At 36.4% G+C, this 22,478-nt stretch overlaps 2 protein-coding genes across 5 annotated transcripts; one reads left to right on the forward strand and one right to left on the reverse strand.

Moving 5' to 3' along the window:
• Nucleotides 1-3,203: 3,203 nt before the first annotated feature.
• Nucleotides 3,204-10,836, reverse strand: LOC145605813 (calcineurin B-like protein 2). Its single transcript, XM_081661876.1, has 10 exons — nt 10,671-10,836; nt 8,542-8,615; nt 8,004-8,158; nt 7,622-7,704; nt 6,758-6,817; nt 6,449-6,557; nt 5,997-6,049; nt 4,147-4,227; nt 3,626-3,738; nt 3,204-3,462 (listed from the first exon to the last, which is right to left on the reverse strand). The coding sequence occupies exons 3-10, from the start codon at nt 8,125-8,127 to the stop codon at nt 3,405-3,407; spliced, it is 681 nt and encodes a 226-aa protein (XP_081518002.1). The 5' UTR covers nt 8,128-8,158; nt 8,542-8,615; nt 10,671-10,836; the 3' UTR covers nt 3,204-3,404.
• Nucleotides 10,837-13,009: 2,173 nt separating this feature from the next.
• LOC145604702 (uncharacterized) lies at nt 13,010-19,649 on the forward strand. Of its 4 annotated transcripts, XM_081660620.1 has the most exons (11): nt 13,317-13,352; nt 14,046-14,138; nt 14,266-14,414; nt 14,676-14,779; nt 15,153-15,943; nt 16,058-17,433; nt 18,404-18,483; nt 18,584-18,679; nt 18,766-18,839; nt 19,089-19,218; nt 19,370-19,649. In XM_081660620.1, the coding sequence occupies exons 3-11, from the start codon at nt 14,384-14,386 to the stop codon at nt 19,451-19,453; spliced, it is 2,766 nt and encodes a 921-aa protein (XP_081516746.1). In that variant the 5' UTR covers nt 13,317-13,352; nt 14,046-14,138; nt 14,266-14,383; the 3' UTR covers nt 19,454-19,649. The 4 variants fall into 4 exon arrangements, with proteins under 4 accessions (XP_081516744.1, XP_081516745.1, XP_081516746.1 ...); XM_081660618.1 differs by lacking the exon at nt 14,266-14,414 and having other exon boundaries at nt 13,010-13,352; XM_081660619.1 differs by having other exon boundaries at nt 13,299-13,352; nt 14,046-14,414.
• Nucleotides 19,650-22,478: the final 2,829 nt, after the last annotated feature.

Genomic DNA, 22,478 nt, shown 5'->3' on the forward strand with positions numbered 1-22,478 from the left:
GCAGATTTACCAAAGTCTTGCTATTCTGGATGATAAATGTGTAAACTTGGTTATCTTTGCTTAGAAGTATATTATTAAGCTTTGATCTCAGAACAAGTCAAATGGAAGACAAGTGATTAGCACAGTAATGTATGCATTTCGTGTAAACTTGTGTTTGTCTTCTCTGTTTATCGTTACAGTCTTACAGAAACTTCTGTTACTTGAACAGGGAATATGTATGAAATAAGATAGCAATTAAGGGTCTGTTCTCTTACGCTGAAATTCAATTCAGTTCAGCTCAATTCAGTTCAGTTCAGCTCCTAATTTCCTTCTCTTATAAAATATTCATTTCAGTTCAATTCAGTTCAGTTCAGCTGAGTTCAGTCAATGAGAACAGACCCTAAGTGTAGACAAACAAGTCAACAAGTGAATCTGTTACAACTAATTTGGGGTCAAGTTGATGACTGGTAGACCAATGATGCCAAATCTCAATGGGTACATGCAATAAGAATTTTTATTGAAAATCAAGTGAATAATTTTGGATGTTTCTAATTTGATACTTTGTGTATGAATGTTATTTTGTAATGGGACATGATATAAATGGTACATATCAAATGTGAGTATGGTTCCTATCTTATTGTTGCTGGAGTCAACAGTAGCGGAGGTTATTAGCATAATTAATGTCCAATGGAAAATTGAAAGGGTGATGCGGATCTAGAATTATTAACTTGGTGGAGAACTACTAATTGTCGATTAAATACGGACTGTATTTTCATTTTAAAGCTTGTATGGGGTCTTAAAAATGTAATACGAAGTATCTTTTGGAAAAATATTGGGGAAAATGTCACTTATAAGAAACACACTATCCATTCACAGAACTTGAAGTCACAACGATCAGATTAAGAATAGGTTACAGCATAACATATCTTCGAATGATTACATGTTTTACACAATTACATGTCGTAGAATGCATTTGTCTATCACTGGAGTATGTATTACATGTCTTAGATAGGCTTTGCAATTTATTCGTTCTTCAATCCAATTACTATAAAGCAAGGCATTCATGCTTGGCAACTCCATCAGACCATCAACCAGCATGAACACAACACAGAGCATAAGATTCGGTTGACAGATAAAATCCATCTTCTGCACAATATAAGACGGCCACATCTTAATTAAGGCAACAAAATTATTGAATAGACTACAATTAAAATTTGGGTTTTAGCTTCTAAAACTAACAAGAATCCTAAGCTGCTTTATTATAACCTGCTTCGAATTTTAAACTCATTATCTCTATAATCTGATGGGTAATGATCCAAATTTGTAACAGCCATGTCCCAAATATCCCAAAGAAATCCCTCATACTTATTTCTGCACCCGTCTTGGCCTTCCTTTTCCATTGTCTCATCTCCCACTTATCGACAATTCCATCCCAGTTTTTTCCCTTGCAGCTGATAAGAACTACATCCATATATTCCTGTTATGTAACGGATTGCTGGCTTTCATCACAGAATACTCAAGTCACACTTTCGAAACTAGCCCACAGCCACCACTACCACTTCTGCCTATGACAAGTCCTGATAACGACTTATTACAAGGCATACAGTCAGAGTATGCAATCCTATCATGGGTAGGGAAATCACAATTGGAGGCCTGGAGGGCATCGCCACCAGTGATGATGGATAACCAAGAGTACAAGAAGGAATATTCTGACTGTTAGTCTTATGAAGAGCAAATATGACGAAGATGAATCAGAACAAGAAGAGGAAGAAATTAATTACAATTTTGATGATTTCTGTAAAAAAGATGGAGGAGGATCTCAAAATTAACTACAATTTGCACTATACACTGCTCAATAGTTCTAGTTAACACATTAACAATCATCACTGGGCACGTCTTCCAAAATAGGGGGATCGTTAGAGCCGTGTACCTTTCCAATTAGAAAGAATTCATCACATAGCAGCGAGCACCAATTACTAGGCTTAGCACCAATTACAAAAGTTGTACTTCCTCCGTTTTTTAGTTGCATCACTTTTGTAATTGCAGATTGTTAGACAATTTTTAGAGTTGAGAGAGACATAGAATAAAAATAAAGAGAGCCTATGTGATAGGATAATGATCTATTAATTAATAGGGAAAATAATGCATTGAAATAGAACTTTCACTCCGTATTGTTAGAAAATGAAGTATCTAATAAAAACCGAAGGAAATGCTATGGCTATAATAGTAAAATTCGCGAGTTTTTCATGTAGAGAAGTACATTTGCAAGAAAATTGGTTTTTCATGTATAAGTACATTTGCAAGTCAATGAAAATTGGCTAGATTTTTTTTTTTTAATAAAAAAAAAATCATGTAAAATTGTAGAAATACATTTGCAGTCAAAGAAGTAGATTTATTTTTAAAAAATGTAGTATTTGTGTTTGTTAAATTAATTCTATATCATTGTAATTTTTAAGTCTATACTCTATAACATCTTATTTCAAGTGAGGAGCTGAGAACAAAACATCGTAATAAATATCTTATTGGGTGACACCGTGACAAGGGGACTTGTTAATGCCATTATGATATGATGCATAAATCAGTTCATAATGGTCATTGCTATAAGAGCTTCCACAAGACCAGCAACTGTATTAAGGATCAGATACTTCAGAAGTACATTTTAAATATATACAACTACTACAAGGCAGAACAAATTACCAAAACCACAGTGTTCTCCCTCAAGCCTGCACATATTCCCTTCAAAGTGTGAAGAGTGAAAGGAGTGTCTTTTCAAGCTAAGCCTCTTTATCTGAAGCCCCCCGCTCCCCAACACACACACACACACACACACACACACACAATTGACAAGGTTGGGAAGAGACACCAATGCTTGAAGAATTAAGGTTTCGACTAGTCACGGGCACAACAAAGGATGAGCAGCATAGATTGACAAGAAACACAAGAGCAATCTAAAGAGGGTGATATGGTGTTTCTTAAATTGCACCTTGTCACAAAATCACCAAAAATCCTTGGTAAAACAACTTTTCGAAATCTTGTGAGAGGGGAAGGGGAAGGGCAGGCCTTATAATTTCCTAAAATGAGAAGATTCTACAAACATGGTACTGGGTAGTTGCTTTAGCTTGGATCAACAGATAAGGTCAATGAATGATGGTTTATCCGTTCTCACGAGTAGAAAACAAAGTTAATAATACGTAACAGTAAGAAAAAAACAAACGAGAAAAAACTACGCAAAAGAAAGAAATTACATTATTTAAAAGCTAATCATAATTCATAATGTATATGAAGCAATTCTTTCAAACCTCTGTAGTCTGTACAAAAGGGTTCCATAAAGGAAAAAAACCATGCTGAATATTTGTCTGGTAAAAGCAAAATCAATCAATAAATCAACGGATTAAACGATCCAAAGATCAAAACTTGAATGGAACTCAGGTATCATCAACTTGAGAATGGAACACAAAGCTTGGAAACGTAATTGTAATTTCCCTGCCAAAAAACAAATAAGAACATCAGGAAATAAAAAAAAACGACAATTCTGCTATTCACTTATCCAGCAATCAAAATTGAAAATCTTCTTTCCTTGAAGTTAAGGGACTATCATAGATTTATAGTATTATGATTTATGAGTCTAGCAATTGAGTGGACTTACTGCAAATATTGAAGGGTCATGTTCTTCAGCAGTGAAGGATGTCGGTAGACAAGGGTTCTCCATTCTTCTTTGTCAATCTTACCATCTTGTTTGGTATCTGTTTCAGCAAAGGTCTGCATGAAGAATCATGAATTAGTTATAGTCCCAACAAGTCAAAGACTTAATGTCCACACGAACTTCTTTAAGCACATAAATTTGTCACCTAATTTATAGAGGGGTTAAAGGAAAAATTATTTGGTTAGTAAATAGTTTCCCAAGGGTAGAAAGCATTTCGGTTAACACATTGCTCACTAGATATTACACCTTCCTCCACTCCTCCCTTCCATCCCTTTGTTTCCACTTCCCTTATATCAAAGAATCAAACAAAGGAAAATGTAATTGAAACCTGATTAATTTTTTATTCTATCCTTAAAAAATACACAGCCTAACCTAAATGACAACAGAACAATATTTTAAAAGTGTACCTAAGAACCAAAAAATTTAAAGGAGAAAAAAGAGGTGGGAAGGGGTTGATGTCGCACCTTGGTGATGATTTCTTCAATAACATGGTCTGCAAGATTCATACCAGTTTCAGCTAATGTAGCCACAACCATTTGCTTCACCTGTATAAATAAAATGTTGGCAAGAACGCTTAACTCTGGGGAGACAAATCAAGAATACATAGAGAATAACATTTGCTCAAAAAACAGTAGCAAGGGTAAGCCAGCAAATTTCAATATTTGATAATGCAAAAGCGACAATTGTATGGGGGATGGTTTCTGACAATTATACTGATATTCTGTTACAAAAATGTGAGTAGAAAATACCACCATGATAGGACATAATGATTGAAATAAGAATTGCTACAACTGCTACAACATGGTCTTTTGCGATATGGTAAGTTTAACAATAGATGTCACTATAGATAGTATGGTATCCAAATGAGAATTTTTTCACAAATATCTTTCCTTTCAAAAGAAAGCATCATTTTTTATCAGGCTAAGTTTTAGTAAATTCAAGAGATTACAATGATGTTATTAACTGCTGGATATGAATGGCTAACGTTCAGTTTGATCAGAGTCAATAGTAACATCATTCTTCTTAAAGCAATATAGCATAGGTGGAAGGGAAAAATAGACCTTCAAGCAATTCAACTAAGTTGATAGAGGAGGATCTTGTCAGACTGTTTAAGCATTAAGTCATCAACTGGACAATTGGACTGAAGTACTAAGCGGTTTGCATTATGCACGTTTTGAAAAAAGAAAAAAAAAAAAAATCAAGCTTGATTGTTTAAGGAAAATGCTCTTAAACTACATAAGGATCACAATAACTTCAATTAGCATTAATGGCCATGACTGAAAGGGACTTAGAGCAAGGTCTAGCAGGACCAGATTGAAATCATCATTTAATGGCTCACATGGCCAAAGTGTACCAAGTAACTAGGGTACAGTAGGGAGTCTAGGGACCAGAAGCAACCCTAATTTTCTCGGACTTGGTGGGTGACAGACTGGTATGTAATGGTCCCAGCCCTTGGGAATTGGCCCTTGTCATCAATCTCAGCCAATTCAAGAAACTTGGCTCTTTTATTCACTACTATCAGCAGAAAAGTTTCATACTTGTACTCGTACGGCAAAACCATACTTTGAGTTCTTTAAACTGCCACTCCTTTTTTATTTGTTCTTTTCTTATTGGGGAGGGAAGTAGGGAGACTGAAGATATAGGGAGTTCTGTCTTTAGAAGCTCAAAGGGAATGTTTGGTTCAAGTAAAAGGCATAAGGTATGAATTTAGAATGGATAAAACATTAAAACCTATACCTTATATTTATTTAACAAAATATTAATTTTCATACCCATGTCTCAAACCCACAAGATAGGGTTTATTAACCCAGTGGCCGCAGTGGGAGGTGGGTATGGCTTATACTACACCTTTTGGTATCAGATAAAGCCAAAGGAGTGTTAAATTGAGTGCAGCAATTTCACTTGTTTATTTGATTTTACTTGTATTCCTAATCGAGGGCTCAAGAATTGGTTCCTCTTAAAGTAAAGTCAAAAAAATACAGACCTGCTTTGATCAACATATACTTAGGACCCCATGCTAATTGAAACCCAACATAAGATCTTTCAACATTTTTATCTCTCCTACCTGGGTCGCCTTTTTCACCTAGGAAGAATGCCTAATCCATTCATATTTTCAAGCCTGGCTTACTACCCCTAGTATTCTTTTTGTAGCATGAGTTTGTTGAACTAATGAATGAATGTCATATTGTCAGGCTTTTGGGGTAGGGTGGGGGGAGGGGTAACACATAAGTTTTTATTTTGCATAAATCAACAGCCCATATTCAGCACTCAGTCTTTAGTAATCAATGACAAAACAGATGGAATTACAACTCACCTGCTCCCTCTCAATGTAACCTTGTTGCTTGAGATCATAAAGCTTAAAAGAAACTGCGAAAAACAGGTAAGCGTGTGTTATTAGAATCACACAAGAAAATCTGTTGATGTATGGAAATGCACAACAAGGATTCACCCCCTACTCTCCACAATTTTTGCTCTATATGGAAAATCATAATAAATAAGAACAATAACAAAACAAAAAAAAAAAGAAGCGGAAGAGAGTCAATGGGAAAGAAAAGTATCATTATAATAGGATGGCAACGGACATGACAAATCTATAACCATCTGATGACATGCTTTCAGAAAGTTGGATCCCTAGATTGGTGGTGTTGTAAAGCAAAACTAAGACCTACAGCTTTTGACCTACAGGCTTACTACCCCTAGTATTCTCTAATTTAGAATTGGGAGGACAACAAATTATCAACCATATAAAGAGAGACAGAGACATACAATCGATTTTTTGTTCAATGGGAGCTTGTGGATGGAATACAGAAAGTCCACGAGCGAACTCCTCAAAACCTAAAACTCCATTATGCTTTGTATCAAACAAGTCAAAGACCTGCAAAAAAAAAAAAATGATTGGCATTACAGAGAATCCTAAGAGATGTATCATCAAATAATGCTCAGAAAAAGTAGAAATCGGCAAGCAAAGAAAAGTATTCAATGCTCATGCGGCTAGACATTGGAGAGGACACATTTGGATAAGAAAGTATTTAACTTTCATGCAGAGGCACTTTCAGTTTTAACCAGAGGACTTACCCTATCAGCAAACAAGCTCTCCCTTCTATTGGTCCTAAACAAGGCCAATTGAAACTCTTCCTGCAAAGTACAAAATGAAATTGGATTCATTCTCATCACGCCAGGATAACAGGAAAAAAAAAATTAAAAAATAAAGCCAATATGTCTGCCCCTATATTCTTTCCATCATGATTCATGAGACATCTTAATTATATCTACTCCCTCCATCCCTTAATTACGTCCCCGTTTGAGTTTATTTTACGGGAATTAAGAAATTGGAAATTCCTTAAATCCCATGATTGCAAGTACAATTGCGCATATGGGGTTGAAGAGAGAGAAAAAGAAAAGTTGGTCAAAAATTAATGAAGAGAGAGAAAAAAAAAGTGTGATTGGGATTTGATGTCAAAAGGCATCATAGTACAAAAAAAAAGAAAAAAGACGCCACCTCAGCAAAATAAAGGAAGATCCTTAAAAAAAAAAAAAAGCAAAATAAAGGGAGATATGAGGAATTAAATAAGTTTTACTAGGTAATATTGTAAAAAAACACAACCTTTAAATAAAAAAGATTCTCATATAAGCAAAACATGTTGAGCTCTCCTAAAAGGAAAACAGGCACATAATTAAGAGACGGAAGGAGTACCTTTTTATTTTTAGTGACATTATTTGACACGTTTTTCATTATATTCATCATGCAAGACATTTAAGAAGTTTTTTGACAAACTCATTGATAGGAATGAGAAATTTTGTGTTAGTGGTGACCGTAGAGTGAGCATTAATTATAACTCTGCCAGATTTACATATTTAATGAATCCAGAAACATCTTCACATAATGAATCGCACAGACTAACAAATGAAATATAGCCTTTAAATAAAGGGTGTGCAAACCTTTTGGATGAGACCGTCATCAATCACAGCACTGCTGATTCGTTTAAAAAGCTCATAAAGTGCCTCTATCTCACTCACACTAACTGCATTGGAGAAGTTAACTCATTTAAGGAGATGTTATATCAGAGCACAATGTGGTATGGACGTATAGTATACAGTGATAACAGTGCACAGCCTTTTAATCATGAAGAATTTTCTTATTTTTCCTAAATATTCATTTTCCCAAGGATTTTGAGGAGTATGACTAAATATTTGGATACTGTATTTGCAAGTGAATACTACTGAATAAAGATCACAGAAGCTTAACTTATAAACCATTCAGAGTGCAGTTAAATAATGTTAATGATTCACAAACTAAAGGCACAGGTCAATAGTTTCTTACAGACAGTCTCCCTCGCTAGACGCTCAGGATCTTCAAGACCTCGCGGCGGTTTAGTACCATCAATTTCACAGCACCGCAAAATGGAAAAAAGTAAATGCTGAATTCCATCTATACACTGCACCATGATAATTGCTGCAAATCAAAAATCTCCATACCTGTTGGATTTAGCCAAACATGTAAATAGTTTGAATTATACTGGTATGAAAATTATACCAGAAAAAAATATATACAGCCAGTTTGGTGGACAGTAATAAATTATGATAAGGTAATAAACAGTATGATGTTTTGTAAATAAAATCCCATGTCAATGTCCACTGTAAACAAATTCATAACTTTCTCTAACCCCTCAATATTACGTCTAAGGTAGTAATGAACGGTAATAGCAAAGCATGAACAAAAGAGTTAATAAAGGAAGGACAAACATCGCCTTGAAAATCAGCATGAGACATACCATACAAAATAACATAAAAATTCTATTCTTTTACCATCATTTATTAGCATTGACCAAAAGATCTGTTCGCTATATACTATAACGCACCTGTTTACCATTTCCAAATATTGCTGCTGACTTCAGTTGAATAAGATATTACACTGTAGAGCTCTCCAACTGATCTGTTCCAAAAATCAATTACAAGTTTGTCAACCACAGCAGATAGACAATAAAAAGAAGACACCCAAAGAATAGTACTTTTACTAAAGTAAGTTCTAACTTCACAGTAAGTTAAAGCATGCCTTTTATAACTACACTAACAGTTGTTAACGGAGTAAAAAAAAAAAAAAAAAAATCTTGACAGATTCTCCTCCCTCAACCATACTCTCACACACACACACACTACATCACAAAAATAATCTTGTCAAAAGATGTTGCTCATCTAACATTCTTGCTTGGGTAGCGATAATGGCATAGGATGAATATCTCAGCCTACAAGGGGTGAATACCAGCAGTGGACTAAACACTGAAGGTTCTTGTACCACGGATAGATGCAGTACGTTGGGTTGATCCGAAACAAAGAGTGAAAGAGGGAATCTAAATCATTCTCTCATATTTCCAAACAGATTACTTATGAAATGCTGGACACTTGTACACTACTAATCATAACTTCTCCAAAACTATCCCCCAAGCCCTAAAAGAGAAATCTTTAGATGAAAAAGCAAAGGTAATCATGATGGACTCAACCAATCTCTCTGGAACCACAATCTACGGAAAGGAACAAAGCCTGAACAAAAGCCCAAGGAGTCTTTGTTGTATAGAGTTGTGTTTCTTGTCATTTTAAGGTACTTTTCTTTGAAAGGATCTAGGATAAGGTATTTTTACTACTTAACGTGATTGGTATATTATATTCATGCACTAGCTCGTAGCTCCTTTATGATGTATTTAATACCTGGATTTCATTAAAATCCAAGAAGAGAGGCAAATTATATGTTTGGGAGCAAAAGCGTGTTTCTATTAGGTATTGACCCAGGTTTCTATAAGATAAGAAGATTTCAAATATCTAGTTACCAAAGTATGACTTGCAATTGCAACAGTACAACTCCTCCCATTTTCGTCCTCCAAAGCCCATACCTGATCTCATAGACAATTTTACCCCTGCCTATACCCTATATATCAACTTGCTAAACCTTCCTACAGATAACCTCCATTTTCCTCTCTCCTTTCCTCAACTAAACCCTGGTTGGAAACAGGCGCCCACACCAACTCTGATATCAAAATTCCAGAATGCATACAAGCAATTCAACAGTGATTGAATTACAATATTTAAAACTATTAAATTCAAATCTGATATTTCAACCCAAAAGCAATCAAAGAAGACTACAAAAATCCCCTTCCAATTGCATAATTCCGAATGGCTTCTTGTCACCGCCCCGCCCCCTTCCCCACAACAAAAGTGAAATGAAATCATATCCGATAATCATAATCAACACCCCAATGCTTACATTTCTACTTCCACAAAAAACTTAAACTTTTAGAAGGTGGCATTCAACACTCGCTCATTCCATATCTCCTCATAAACCACAATCTTCTACACTCTTTACCATTGTAGTGTATCAGCATCAATTCCACAACATACAAGTATCCTACCTCCAGCCAAAACATGAATATATCCCAACACACTGACCCGAAAAGCCGAAACCCTAACTCTTTCATGTTTTTCTCGCTGGTGTCTACACTTTTAATCAGACACAACAAATAAGCATACATTGATACATACATATAAAAACATATAATCATTTAAATAAGGATTAAAAAACAATCTGAATTCCTGACAAAGGATACTACTCTCTTTGTCATTCAATTCATGAATCATTGCAACAGTAAACAATGCTCGCTTTCTTATTGATTTTTTTCCAGAAAAGAAAAATCACTTGCAGAATTGATTGAATCAACTAACGACAAAGGCAGAAGAGAAATAAAATCCAGAATTCCAGAAATCTCTAATTAACATAATCAAGATCTAATCTTTACAAAATTCAGACAAAAATTTAAGAACTGAATGATTGAATAAAAACCCACAAACAAAAATCATCAAAATTCAATCTTTCTTACAAAAAACCAACAATTCTGATCTCACAACAAATTCCCAGAACTTGAAATAAATCATTCAATCTGTAAAAATTCAATCAATCCAGAAAAAACAACAGCAATTACAAGAAAGAGAAAAATCTCACCTTTCCGATGATGAAGCAGCAGAGTCTCGAAGACAGGTAGGAGAGAGAAAGAGAAAAAAGAGAGAGAGGGGCACAACAACAGAGACAGACAGCTAAGTAGAGAGAGGCAGAGAAGATGGTAGTGATTTTTTCTTTTTTTTATTGGGAATAAAAAATAGGGTATTGCTTGAGCTTGACTGAGTTGGGTTTTATACTGTTGATTTGGTATGAATCAAGGTTAGGTTTGGAGGGCCGGCAGTTGTACGAAGGGTTGTACTCTACAACTTTGAAGAATCCCAATTGAGGTTGGATTCTTGGTGGTTATGGACATTAATAGCTAATGTGTTGCGATAAATCGTTGATACAGGATATAAATGGTTTTTTATATCGTTATCTGTAATTATTGCGAAGATGATTAATTCCGTTCTAAATGTTGATTAATTGTTTTGTGGTAATGATTATTTGTCGTGTTTTTAGTGGTTTGAAGTTGAGTCACGTATTACGGTTGATACAGTTGAGGACTAAAACTACATGGCAGGAGACATTGGATTCTTGGTGGTTATAGACATTAATAGCGAATGTATTGCGACAAATCGTTGATGCGAGATATAAATGGTTTTTATATCGTTATCTTTAATTACGACGAGAACGACTAATTCCGTTCTAAATATTGATTAGTTTGCTTTTGTGGTAATGATTATTTGTCATGTGTTTTTCGTGGTTTGAAAAAAAAAATGAAATCATATTGGACTTTACTACTACATTCATTAAAAATATATACATATTGCCTTTGTTAGTAATTGATTAGAACAGAAGTAGATAGAGGAAAATGGTTACTAACAAAGGCAGTATGTAATTTTTTTTTTTTTTTTTTCATGAATGTAGGAGTATAGTCCTATATGACCTCAAAAATTTCATTTCCTCTAAACTTTTGAATGATTGGGTTTGAAGAAGTACCAAAAGTTATGCTAAGATTATCCAAACACCCTTTCGAGCAATTAAGAGATAAGAAAATTTAGAAAAAGTCTTTCTATCTCTTTTGAAACATCTTGAAGGTCAATTGAGATACTATACATTGATCACCTAGACTATCTTACACAATTTATAGATGTCATACTTTCTTAGGAGTGCCCTAGCTAGGTTACGCAATTTGTGATGGCAAGCAATTATGCAAATATTGCTTCATCTTTCCCTTCTTTCTCCTTCCTCCTTTCTCAATTGTAATGGCAGATAGGAGGACGTGTACACCACCAAGAAAGAGCAAATCCACTACATCACCATAGCAAGAGTAAATCCACAGCAAACATAAGCCCCAAACCCACCATTTCCGGTGTCTTCCTACTTATCTAATCACGAAGTCCTCCCCACCACCATCATCATCTCAGTCTTCTTCTTCCCGTCTTCCTTCTCGACAATGACCCAAACGTCGCTTCGCAGTGATAACTAAAAGACATCCTAGTTGTAAAGAGTGTAAATTAGAGTCATACCAACCCTTCAGGGAAATCTTATACTTTACAACAACAATTTTAACTACCATAGGTGATGGTGTAATGGTGTGCAATTATGGTGTCGTGGAGGAGGAAGGGTGTAGTTGGCTACTTGGCTATATGATGAGGGATTGCAAAAGGGAGGAAGAAAGACATTTTTATCCATAACTTTATGGAGTAAAAAAACATTTTTTTTTTTTACCCTTGAGTAACACAATTTGTTACTCGTATTGAATAACGGATTTACTCAACTTTCTTCATTCTAATAGTACTTATTTGAAACATATAATCACATTGTAAATTGTTATAAAAGAATCAAAAACTTGTATTTGACAATTTAGTAAAAGTTGGAAGATATGGATTATTGCTAGAGTTAGATTTTGTAGGTATAATGACAAGATAGATACGTAAATATATTTGACTGAAACTGATATGACTTAAATCTCAAAGTCAATTTAATCACAATTGCCACATCTAAATTACCAAGCATAAATAGAGAAATTAAGTCCACTCTAAGCATGCTCAAACTATCGAGTTTGGCATCACATTTCAATCCTAAAAGCAAGATCGGCCAAAGTCAAGCTTAAAATCTACTATCCTTTTCAGCTAAAGTTCGACATGATTTATGATCAATTCTAATGTACTCCAATCCTTAATTTTTTTTTTCTTTAAAAGTCCGACCTGATCTATAATCACCTAATCCATCCTCGATCATCTAAGTATTGACTGATATGATCGGATTTCCGAACAAGTGGCTCGAGCCTCGAGGTGGATGTGGGCCTGATTGGCTACACAGTCTAGTACTCTAGTCTGGTTACAAAAGTACCACGAACACCGCCCCCTAATTCACAGGGCTTCATATAAACCCTTTATTCAATCAGATGTACGAGTAACAGAATCAACGACACGCGAGACCGCCAAATTTCTCTCGATAATAAATTTTTTCTAGGGTTCTTACGTTTTCCCCCAATTCACTCCGTACAAATTCAGATTTTCCCCAAAAAATCCACGAAATCTCAATAAACCAATCGTTGAGAAAGTTCGATTTTTTTTTGGATTTTTTTTTTTATTTTTCTACCTAGTAGCAGAAGAAGGTGATTTCAATTTTGAGAGTGAAGCAATCAAATTGAAATGGGGAAGAGGAAAGAGAGAAGATTAGCTGCGAAGATTGGTGCTGGTCGCAGAGTTAAGCTCGATCTCTTCGCTGAACCCGCTGGTTTGTTTATTTTCTCTGTTTTAGGGTTTTGAATTCTAATTTTTGGGTTTAATTTGTTGCCGAGATTGTAAATTTTTCGTGTTCAAATTTGTTAGGGTTTTTGAATTAGATTTTAGGAGTTGCAAATAACTGAAATTGATTGATTTACTACTACGTTAGTTTATTATGATTTTTGGAGTTAATTGATTCAGAGGAATTTATAAGCATTGGTTTTGATTACTGAATGTTGTAATTAGCTTGCTTTTGCTGGTTTAAATTGAAGTATTTGATAATGATGCAATCAGTTTCTTGTTGAACGACTAAAAGTTGGAACTATAAAAGTATGAATATTGAGTTTTAATCTTAGTTAATGACCTCTTTCGGTTGGTAAATGTAATTTATTGTAAATCGAGTTGTTCTAGACCACTATGTTAGGCGATTAGAGCTTTCATTATGGGTTAATACCATTGTTTTGTTGGAATAGTTTTTATTTCTCCTGGTGTCATTGTTAAGATATGTTTTTAGTTTGGAAAATGACCTCTTTCAGTTGGAAAATGTAATTTTGTTGTGAATTGTGTTATTCGAGACCACTACTTTTAGGCGATTAGTGCTTCATTATGGGTTAATATTCCTTTTTTTGTTGGCATAGTTTTAATTTTTCTGGTGTTAATGTTAAGATATGTTTTAAATTTGTTATGGTGGTTAATTACATAGGAGATTTGGGTGGCACCTCTGCAAAAGATGACGATGGAAAGGATGTGGACAGCAAACATGATCCTGAGTTGCCAAATTCACCCTCTTCTTCAGGTGGGTTCTGTCGGTTTTCTTCAAAAGGATTTTGTAGAGAAGGCATGAGTATACGACATTGTCTTCGTGGAAATATGGATTTTTGATATAAGAAATATTGCTTTTCCTTCCAAGTATCTGTTTTCAGAATGTAGAGTGGCTGTGGTGTTAGGAACATTCACTGGTGAGATCATCCCTGTCCTGCCACTGTGATACAGTGAATGTCTTCCTGCATGTAATGCTGTTTCAGGCAGCATCGCAGCATTATGGAGAATTGCACGGGAAATATTTTCTTCGGTTCGTATATCTCTCACTTCATTAGCATCACACCTTGCTGACGTTTCTTAATGTGTATCAGGTTGGTGGTGAACAGATAATAAGTGCTCTTATCCCAGCCAATTTGTTCAGTTATTGGGACTTCATTTGCTCACTTTGGCACTTTTGCCTCTTTCCTATCCCTGTTGCCTTTATATGCGTATATGCTTTTGTGCGATGTCCTTTGCTGTTAGAATTGTATGAATGTTGCACAAGTTTGTAATTTTTGAAGTCGTGTTTCAGGTCAGCCACCAGAGAACCCTCTATCACTCCTTGGTCAATATAGTGATGATGAATTGGATGATGGATTAAATGAAGAAGCTACTAACTCGGATGATGATAAACAGGTTACTAGTGTTGATTTTGAATTCTATACCAATTTTGAACATATGGTTTTTAAAATATACACACTAACATTAAGGGAAAGTTTAACGTCAACCTTCTGTAATGGTTATGTGTACTTTAATTTTTCAGATGCGTTTCTCCTTTAAAACTAGGAATCTGACTTACAAGACCGTTTTATTCTAAAAATCTATTAAACTTCTTGCGGGGCTGATCCGCTGATGTTTATCTGGAGTTGGTAGTTAACAGCAAAATGAAGCTTGTAGAACTGTAGAAGTAGTGTCTCTTCCAAACTTTCAGTCTACTTACATGGATCGGACTTATTTATATATTGAATGTGCTAGCTTTATCTTTGGACTCATGTCTCATTTTTAACAGGCTAATGACTCTGCCTGCGAGCCATTTGAAGAGGGGGAAATTGTTGATGTTGAGGACCATTCTTCTCTAACAGCTCACAATTTGGATGTGGGGAAAGATTCTGCCTCTGCAAGTGCTTCACCGATAGCAGAGGCTGATGCTGTGAAGAGTGATATGGTTAGTTCGGACGAGAAAAGTCATGAAGTTATCGAGAACAAAGATCATGTTCCTGAAGCTTCTGATACAAAAACCGCTGAAGGTAGGAGTTCCATATGGAAAATGGTGTTGCATGAAGAGAGCAACAGATACTATTACTGGAACACCGTGACTGGAGAAACCTCATGGGAAATACCTGAAAGTTTGGCCCAGGATGCTGCATATCCTAATGAACTTGAAATTTTGGGGACAGATATGAAATTGAATGCAGCTCCAGCTGCTCCAGCTTCTTTTGGAGCAAATTTGGATAACTATTCGGCTAGTCAAGGTGTAGGGTACACTAGTGAAATTTCGGGTCTGAAGGCCATGTATGAACAAGGATCCGTGGTAGATCAATCTCTTGGGCAAACTGGAGTTGATGGAAGTCAGTTTTTGGGGGGCTTCCCTGTAGTTGGTGCAGTTCCTTATGGAGCCTCTTCTCTTGGGAACTACTCTTTATCTGGACATCTAGATCCTAGTGGTGGGAGTTTAGCTGCCAGTAGTTATGAGGGACATGATCAGAGTGCATTAACCACAGAACAAGGGGCTGTTGATCTTCCTTCACAACTTGTGAAAAATGGTGAAACATTGCTGGAGAGACTGAAGCTACTGCAAAGGTAGGGTAATAATTTGTTAGTTGTAATACCAAGTTTTCATCACAATGTATTTTCTATTTTTGGAATTTTTTTGGATCGTAAATTATTTGGTTTATTTCTTGTTATTTGTTTCAGGTCTGGGGTAGACTCTGTTGAACATGGTTGGTTATCCAGATATATGTTGGAAATTGAGATTCGACTTTCTGATATTAGGTGTCTTTTACCCTACGGGATGTCATTGATTCCATTTTGGATGCACATGGAAAGACAGCTAAATCAGCTTGAAAATGCTATTAATTCTGAAATTGGGAACCATAATAATAAAGTTAGTGTATTGCACGTGTCAACTGAAGGAAAGGATGCTAATCTGAAAGTAGGAGGGGAAGCTGAGGTGGATGCAAGTATGAGAAAGCTGTCTCCTGAAAATTTTGTTGAGGCTGTGCACAATGAGGATGCATTAGTGATGGCTCAGAAAGCTATACATGATGAGGCTTTGGATGATGGCATCTTGAATGTTCAGCAATCTTCTCTACAAGACCCTCCTGGACATCAGCATTCTGGAATTGAAGGTGATAGAGAAATCGATGAGCCTGCAGTTTATGGCAAAGCGACTCCGAATTTTGAATTTCAATCTAATGAAGATGTGGACATGGATATAGACATGGAAGTTGAAGATCAAAGCCCTGCAAGGGAAAGGATTGTTGATATTGGAGATCAATTGACAGCCCATTCAGGGGAATTAGTTCAGACAAGTGTTCCAATGGCAGGGATTTCCCCAATACCAGAAAATGAATTTTTTATTCCACCTCCTCCACAAGAGGAATGGATTCCCCCACCCCCACCTGACGAGGGGATTCCTCCTCCCCCACCTGATGAACCTCCCGAGTCTCTATACCCACCACCACCCCCATCTGAACCAGAATCAATGCCATCTATGTATAGTGAACAACACAATAATACTTACATAGATCCCAGTGGGAGCTATTATGGAAACACTATCACAGATTCAACTGGCACAGTTTTTTATGAGCATGCTGATGCAAGTCAGATAGCTGCCCTTGTTCCCCCAGCTTATTATGCTGCAGCCTCAAATGCTCAGTCCACTCCTGTGCTAAATCCTGTTGATTCTGCAGTGTACTATGGCGTTCCTAATGGGGCATTGCCAGTAGTACATGTGCCCACTACTATAGGGCCTTCTAATCTCCTGGAAGCACCAGGTCATTCAAATTATGATCCTCCATCTTCTGAGCAAGTTGGGACAGTAGATGCAGTGGCAAGAGCATCTTCTTTGTCAAAACAATTTGTAGACCCTGTTGCCCCTGACGCCGAGCCTGAATCTACCCCTACTCAATTGTCCTTAACTTCTGTATCATCTGCTCCAGCAACTGTATCCACAAAAGAATTTGCTTCAGTTCCCTCTTACAGTGCTGCTGCCACTTGTGCTACGGTCACAGGTACATCTGTTGCTGTTCTTGATGCATCTGCTGCAGTCTCAAAGGTGCAGCCTAAAGGTAGTGTTTTTGTTCACAATCTCTATTTCAGGGTTTTGGTTGCAAATTGCAAGGCCTCTGCTCTCTTCGGGAACAGACAAGTTGAACTAAAGAATTGATAGACATTACAACTAAAACTGCTGTTCATGCTCATTTTTCAACTTGCTATTTGAAATAGTAGAACCTAAGTTAAAAAGTATGATATAAGTCGAATATTGCTAGTGTGTGGAACTGTGAGCAGTACTTATTCTCTTTTTCTCATGGGTTATAAGAGGATAATGGAAGATGGTATGATTTTTTGGAGCATACTGGTTAGCCTAGTATAGTTTTCCCTAGCGATCTAGGTTTGATCATATTGACTTCTCACAGGCATTAGGGAATATAAACACTTGTACAGAACTACAGAGTTGAACGAGTACTATGCTAATATAGTGTTGAGTTGAGAAATTTATGTCAATGTTTTTTTTTTTTTTTTTTTTTTTTATTATTTCAACCCAAGAGGTCAATGCTCTGGGATGACTCAGTATATTAAGATGGGCAAATATATTGGGACAATGCTCTGGGTTTGCTCATAGCATATGTATCTTTGAAGAGGCTAAAATAGGCAAAATCTGGCGACAGCAAAATATTCATCTATTTCTTTTTCTCTTGTTGCTGCAATATGATTGATAGTAAATTAGTATTACCTTTGCATCCTACCCCCACTATTATTCTTGGAGAACTACTTTATTATTATCCTGCAACTTTGATTGGTACCTTCTCGAAGAAAATTGTTTCTTTCGAGTCTTGAAGGTCTTTTGGGAGAAATCTCTCTACTGGCTTGTACTGATTAGAGGTAAGCATGGTTGTGTATGACACGGGAACTTTTTAGATCCTATCACAGTGAGTTTTCACATTGGTAATTGTTATCTTATTATGAGTTATTGCTATGATTGGATGTATAATCCTCAATGCAGGGTTCTCAGCACTCACTCATTTCCCTTTTATGCAGCTGCACGAATGAAAAAGCCAAAGGTTTCTGTTACTTCTTCTTTAAGGTCTAACAAGAAAGTGTCTGGTTTGGTTGACAAGGTGAATTTCTGATATGATAGTTCTTTGTTGTTATTCTAGCTCATCAAAAAGGTATGCTTAAGATATGATGAGTAATGTTGTGTATATTTTCATTGATCAGTGGAAGGCTGCAAAAGAGGAGCTACAGGAAGAGGAAAAAGAGGAACGTAAAACTCCGTTGGAAATGCTTGAAAAGAAGAGACAACGAGAAATAGAGGTAACAACCATTGCTGATTTTTTGTGATACAGCATGAATGTGCGATGTGTTATATTGTCAATCTAAACTGTTGGACTTGACTGCAGGGATGGCGTGCCCAGCAGATTGCAAGTGGAGAGGCTAAAGAAAATGCTAATTTTCAACCGCTTGGAGGTGACTGGTAAGCAAGCCTTAAAATGCTAGGATAATCCCATTCTAAAATTCAGAATACAAACACAGTTACCCTGTAGCTCTTTCTTTTGTAAATTATTTAATTTTTTCTTCTTTTATTTTTTATAATCATTTGTAAGACTGGCCATTTAGTGGCACTTATGCAGCCTTGCTTAGCTGAGATAGAGTAAGAAGGAAAAGAAATGCATGAAGCTTGTGCCCCCCATTGCTGCCTAATCTTATTTGATAACACTTGCAGGCGTGAACGTGTGAAGCGCAAGAGAGCTCAGAAAGCAGCTGCTGTGGGGACAGCCTCAGACGGTGCTGATGATGGATCCAAGCAGCCTGATATAGATGAACTTTCAAGAGATCTTTCTCCTGGGTGGCAGGTATGTCATGCAGACTCAGCTCCAATTCTTCTTTGGATGTTTATCATGGTCTTTACATAGCCAGGGATCAATAATTTCTGATTGATATGTGTAGTAAAGAGATTATCGGTGTTCAAATCTAATATTATTGCCATTTTTATATACTTTGCAGGCTTATTGGGATGATTCGTCTAAGCAGGTTTACTATGCTAACTCAATTACCTCAGAGACTACCTGGACTAGACCAACGAGATAGAGACCCCAATCAATCTCGATCCCTTTTGATTGTTATTGTAATTGTGCTGGCTCCTTGTTAGCATCAGAGGGTACTGCTCACTGTATATTAGGATTTTACGCAGTTGATTTTAGATTGATAGTTACGCTGTACTCTAAAACATCTTGAGGGCAATTTTCCCACAGCCTACATTTTAATGCAAATATGTTTTGATCAACTCTGGTGTTTCTGATGTGCAGCCTACATAATCAACCAAATAGATTAATCAATAATTAACAACCTGAAATTCAGGCATATAACACCCACGATGATAAAAAAAAAATAGCATACACATCCCAACAACACATAATCCCACCACAATGCTATTTACAAATTTGCATGCTACAACACTAATTTCAATAGATTGCCTAAAAATGAAACCCCCTAAATTCAAAAATATTGCATAAAAATGAAACCCTTAATTTCAAAGATTTGAAATTGAGACCATACAAAACACCTCGACCAAATATACAGGTAAAAAAACCGAAATTAAAATACTTGTGAACGAAAAAAATTAAACAAGCAACAATCGTGAAATTTACCTCCTTCAGCAATTGTTCAATTGCTACTGCACGAGCTTCGTCTTCGCCATCCACGACATCCTCCGCTGAACCTTCGACATCCTCGTTCTCGGCTCCGACCTCTTTCCCGAGTTCGACCTCAGCCTCGGTTCCACCAGTTGCCCAATGTACCCCTTCTAAACCAGATTCAACCTCATACAATTTTGTAAAAATGGATCATCCTGTTGGGTTTGAGAGTGTGGAGAACAGTTCAAGAAGGCAAAGGGGGGTGCATAGCTTAGGAGTTTAAGCTATGGGCTATTGCTTGGTGTTAAGCAATGGTGGATGACAAAGGGTTGACTTAAATTGACCATATCTCAAGATCTAGAAGTGATATTGAGATGATTCAAGTTGGAGGTGATAGCTCGTCTCAAGAGCTTTCCAACGACTGGTCATAAGCTTAATTTGGCCAAGAAACGAGGAAGATATGGCTGTTTTACGAGAAGATGTTTTGCAGGGGAAATCGGAGCGGCCGCTCCTCTTGTTGGAGCGCCCGCTCCTCTCTATGGGAGCGCCCGCTCCATAGAGGCTCGTTTTGCCTTTGCTTCCAGTTTAATGGTGCGGCCGCTCCTGTCCATTGGAACGCCCGCTCCACTGGGTTTCTCGGGGCTCTGTTTTTTGCGTTTGAGCCTCGGTTTTACGGTCTTGATTTCTCCTTTGCTAGTTACTTATATTCTATGCTGAGCTGATACGGCTTTAAGCTGTAAGATTAAGGATATAATATGGTGAGTTTTTAGCACTGATATACTTTAATGGCATGCAGGCGCCGACAAAGACTTGGCAGCTATAAGGAAAATGATCAGTGGCACAAGTAGAGCTGAAAATCTAACCAAGACATGATGACATGGTGTGAGCGTTCATTCTACATAATGCGGTCAAATGGAGTAATTATTTGTTCAGGAAGATTACTACTTCATATCTTTGTAAATGGTTTAGACATTATAGTTGCCTAAGTAGCTAAGCAGTTCATGCTTTATGGTCATCTTATTTTAGGGCTATAGTATTTGGATTTCTATAATTCTTTAGTTTATTGATTGGGATTCTAATATGTTTGAATTTTTTTTTTAATTCTTGGGTTTTACTGAATGGGATTCTAATGAATTAGATTTCATTTACCAGAAAATGATATCCAAAAGAATAAGGTTGTTCTAACATTTCAATAAAAATTGGAATTTTAATGATAGGCATCCAAGAACTTGTTGTGGATTTCATAATGACTCGTGGAAATAATACATTCAGAAAAAGTGAATATGAAAAATAACCAATTACAATAATTAACTACTAACAATATTAAAAAGACAAAATATAAGACCATACATGATCACACCGCTCAAAAGACACATTACGAATTGCAACAAGACACACCAAAAGGCGTGCAATTCATGTTATTTTTTGATAAGAAGAAAGACTCTAATGAATTGAGACCTCTTTCAATAAACCAACCCGGCTATACTGGCCTTGTCGCGTTAGGTGAAAGCCCTCTTAGGGGATGGAATTTATGGTATCGATATTAGATTCAATGCTAGCAATCTGAGAATCAACAAGATCGGTGTAAGTAATAGACGATGGAGGGAGCTGATGTTGCGAGCCGCCTTGAGAACCCTGACCCAATTGTATGAGATAAAGGACATAGGCTTCGAAAATCGAAACAAATTCCTTTCCTTGACAAAACTTAAGAATAGCTGCTTCCATCTCTTGAGGTGAACGTGTATCTATTATTCTACCACATCCACAATCAATTAGACGTCCATGCAACAAAGGGTTGTACGTACCATTTACAAGCTTTTCGACGTTGGTCTTTACTATGAAGTTTGTGAAATTCAAGACTACTTGTTCGTCTTGTGCTAGGGTAATGGCAGGGGTGTCTTCGCCATCGCATACAGGAGGAGGAGATGGTGAAGTGGGAGCAGCCGCGGGGGCTGGAGAGGGAGCAGTCACGGTGGCTGAAGTCGTGGTGGTAGCTAGGGACAATATTGTTACAAACATTATTATTCCTGGTACCATTTTTAGCACCTTTGGACCTCCCATTTTGTTATATAGTGAAAATAAAGTAGCAAAATTAAAGGATTACTAAGTTGGTTGTTGTAATATGATAGGATACTCAAGGTTTGGGTTGATAACAATTAAGCTGTTTTTGTTTTTGTATTTATAGTAGTTTTACACTAGACATTTTTTTTTGGTTAATATTATGTCAAACATAAAGTTGATATATCATGGACAAGTTGGCAACTAATTAAGAATGACTAACTTTTGCATAATAGAAATTTACACAAGTTGTAGCTTCAAAAAAATTGAATATAAACCAATTGCTCTACTTACTAATTAATTTGTCAATATTTTTTGTGATAAAAAGACTACTAATACTCCCTCTGTCTCCATTTTCTTGCCCCATTTGATTGCGCACGGTTTTTAACACGCATATTAAAATGTCTATAACTTTATTTTCA

This window comes from Chenopodium album, chromosome 22 (assembly GCF_948465745.1).
Source record: "Chenopodium album chromosome 22, dcCheAlbu1.1, whole genome shotgun sequence".
NCBI classification, from domain to species: Eukaryota; Viridiplantae; Streptophyta; class Magnoliopsida; order Caryophyllales; family Amaranthaceae; genus Chenopodium; species Chenopodium album.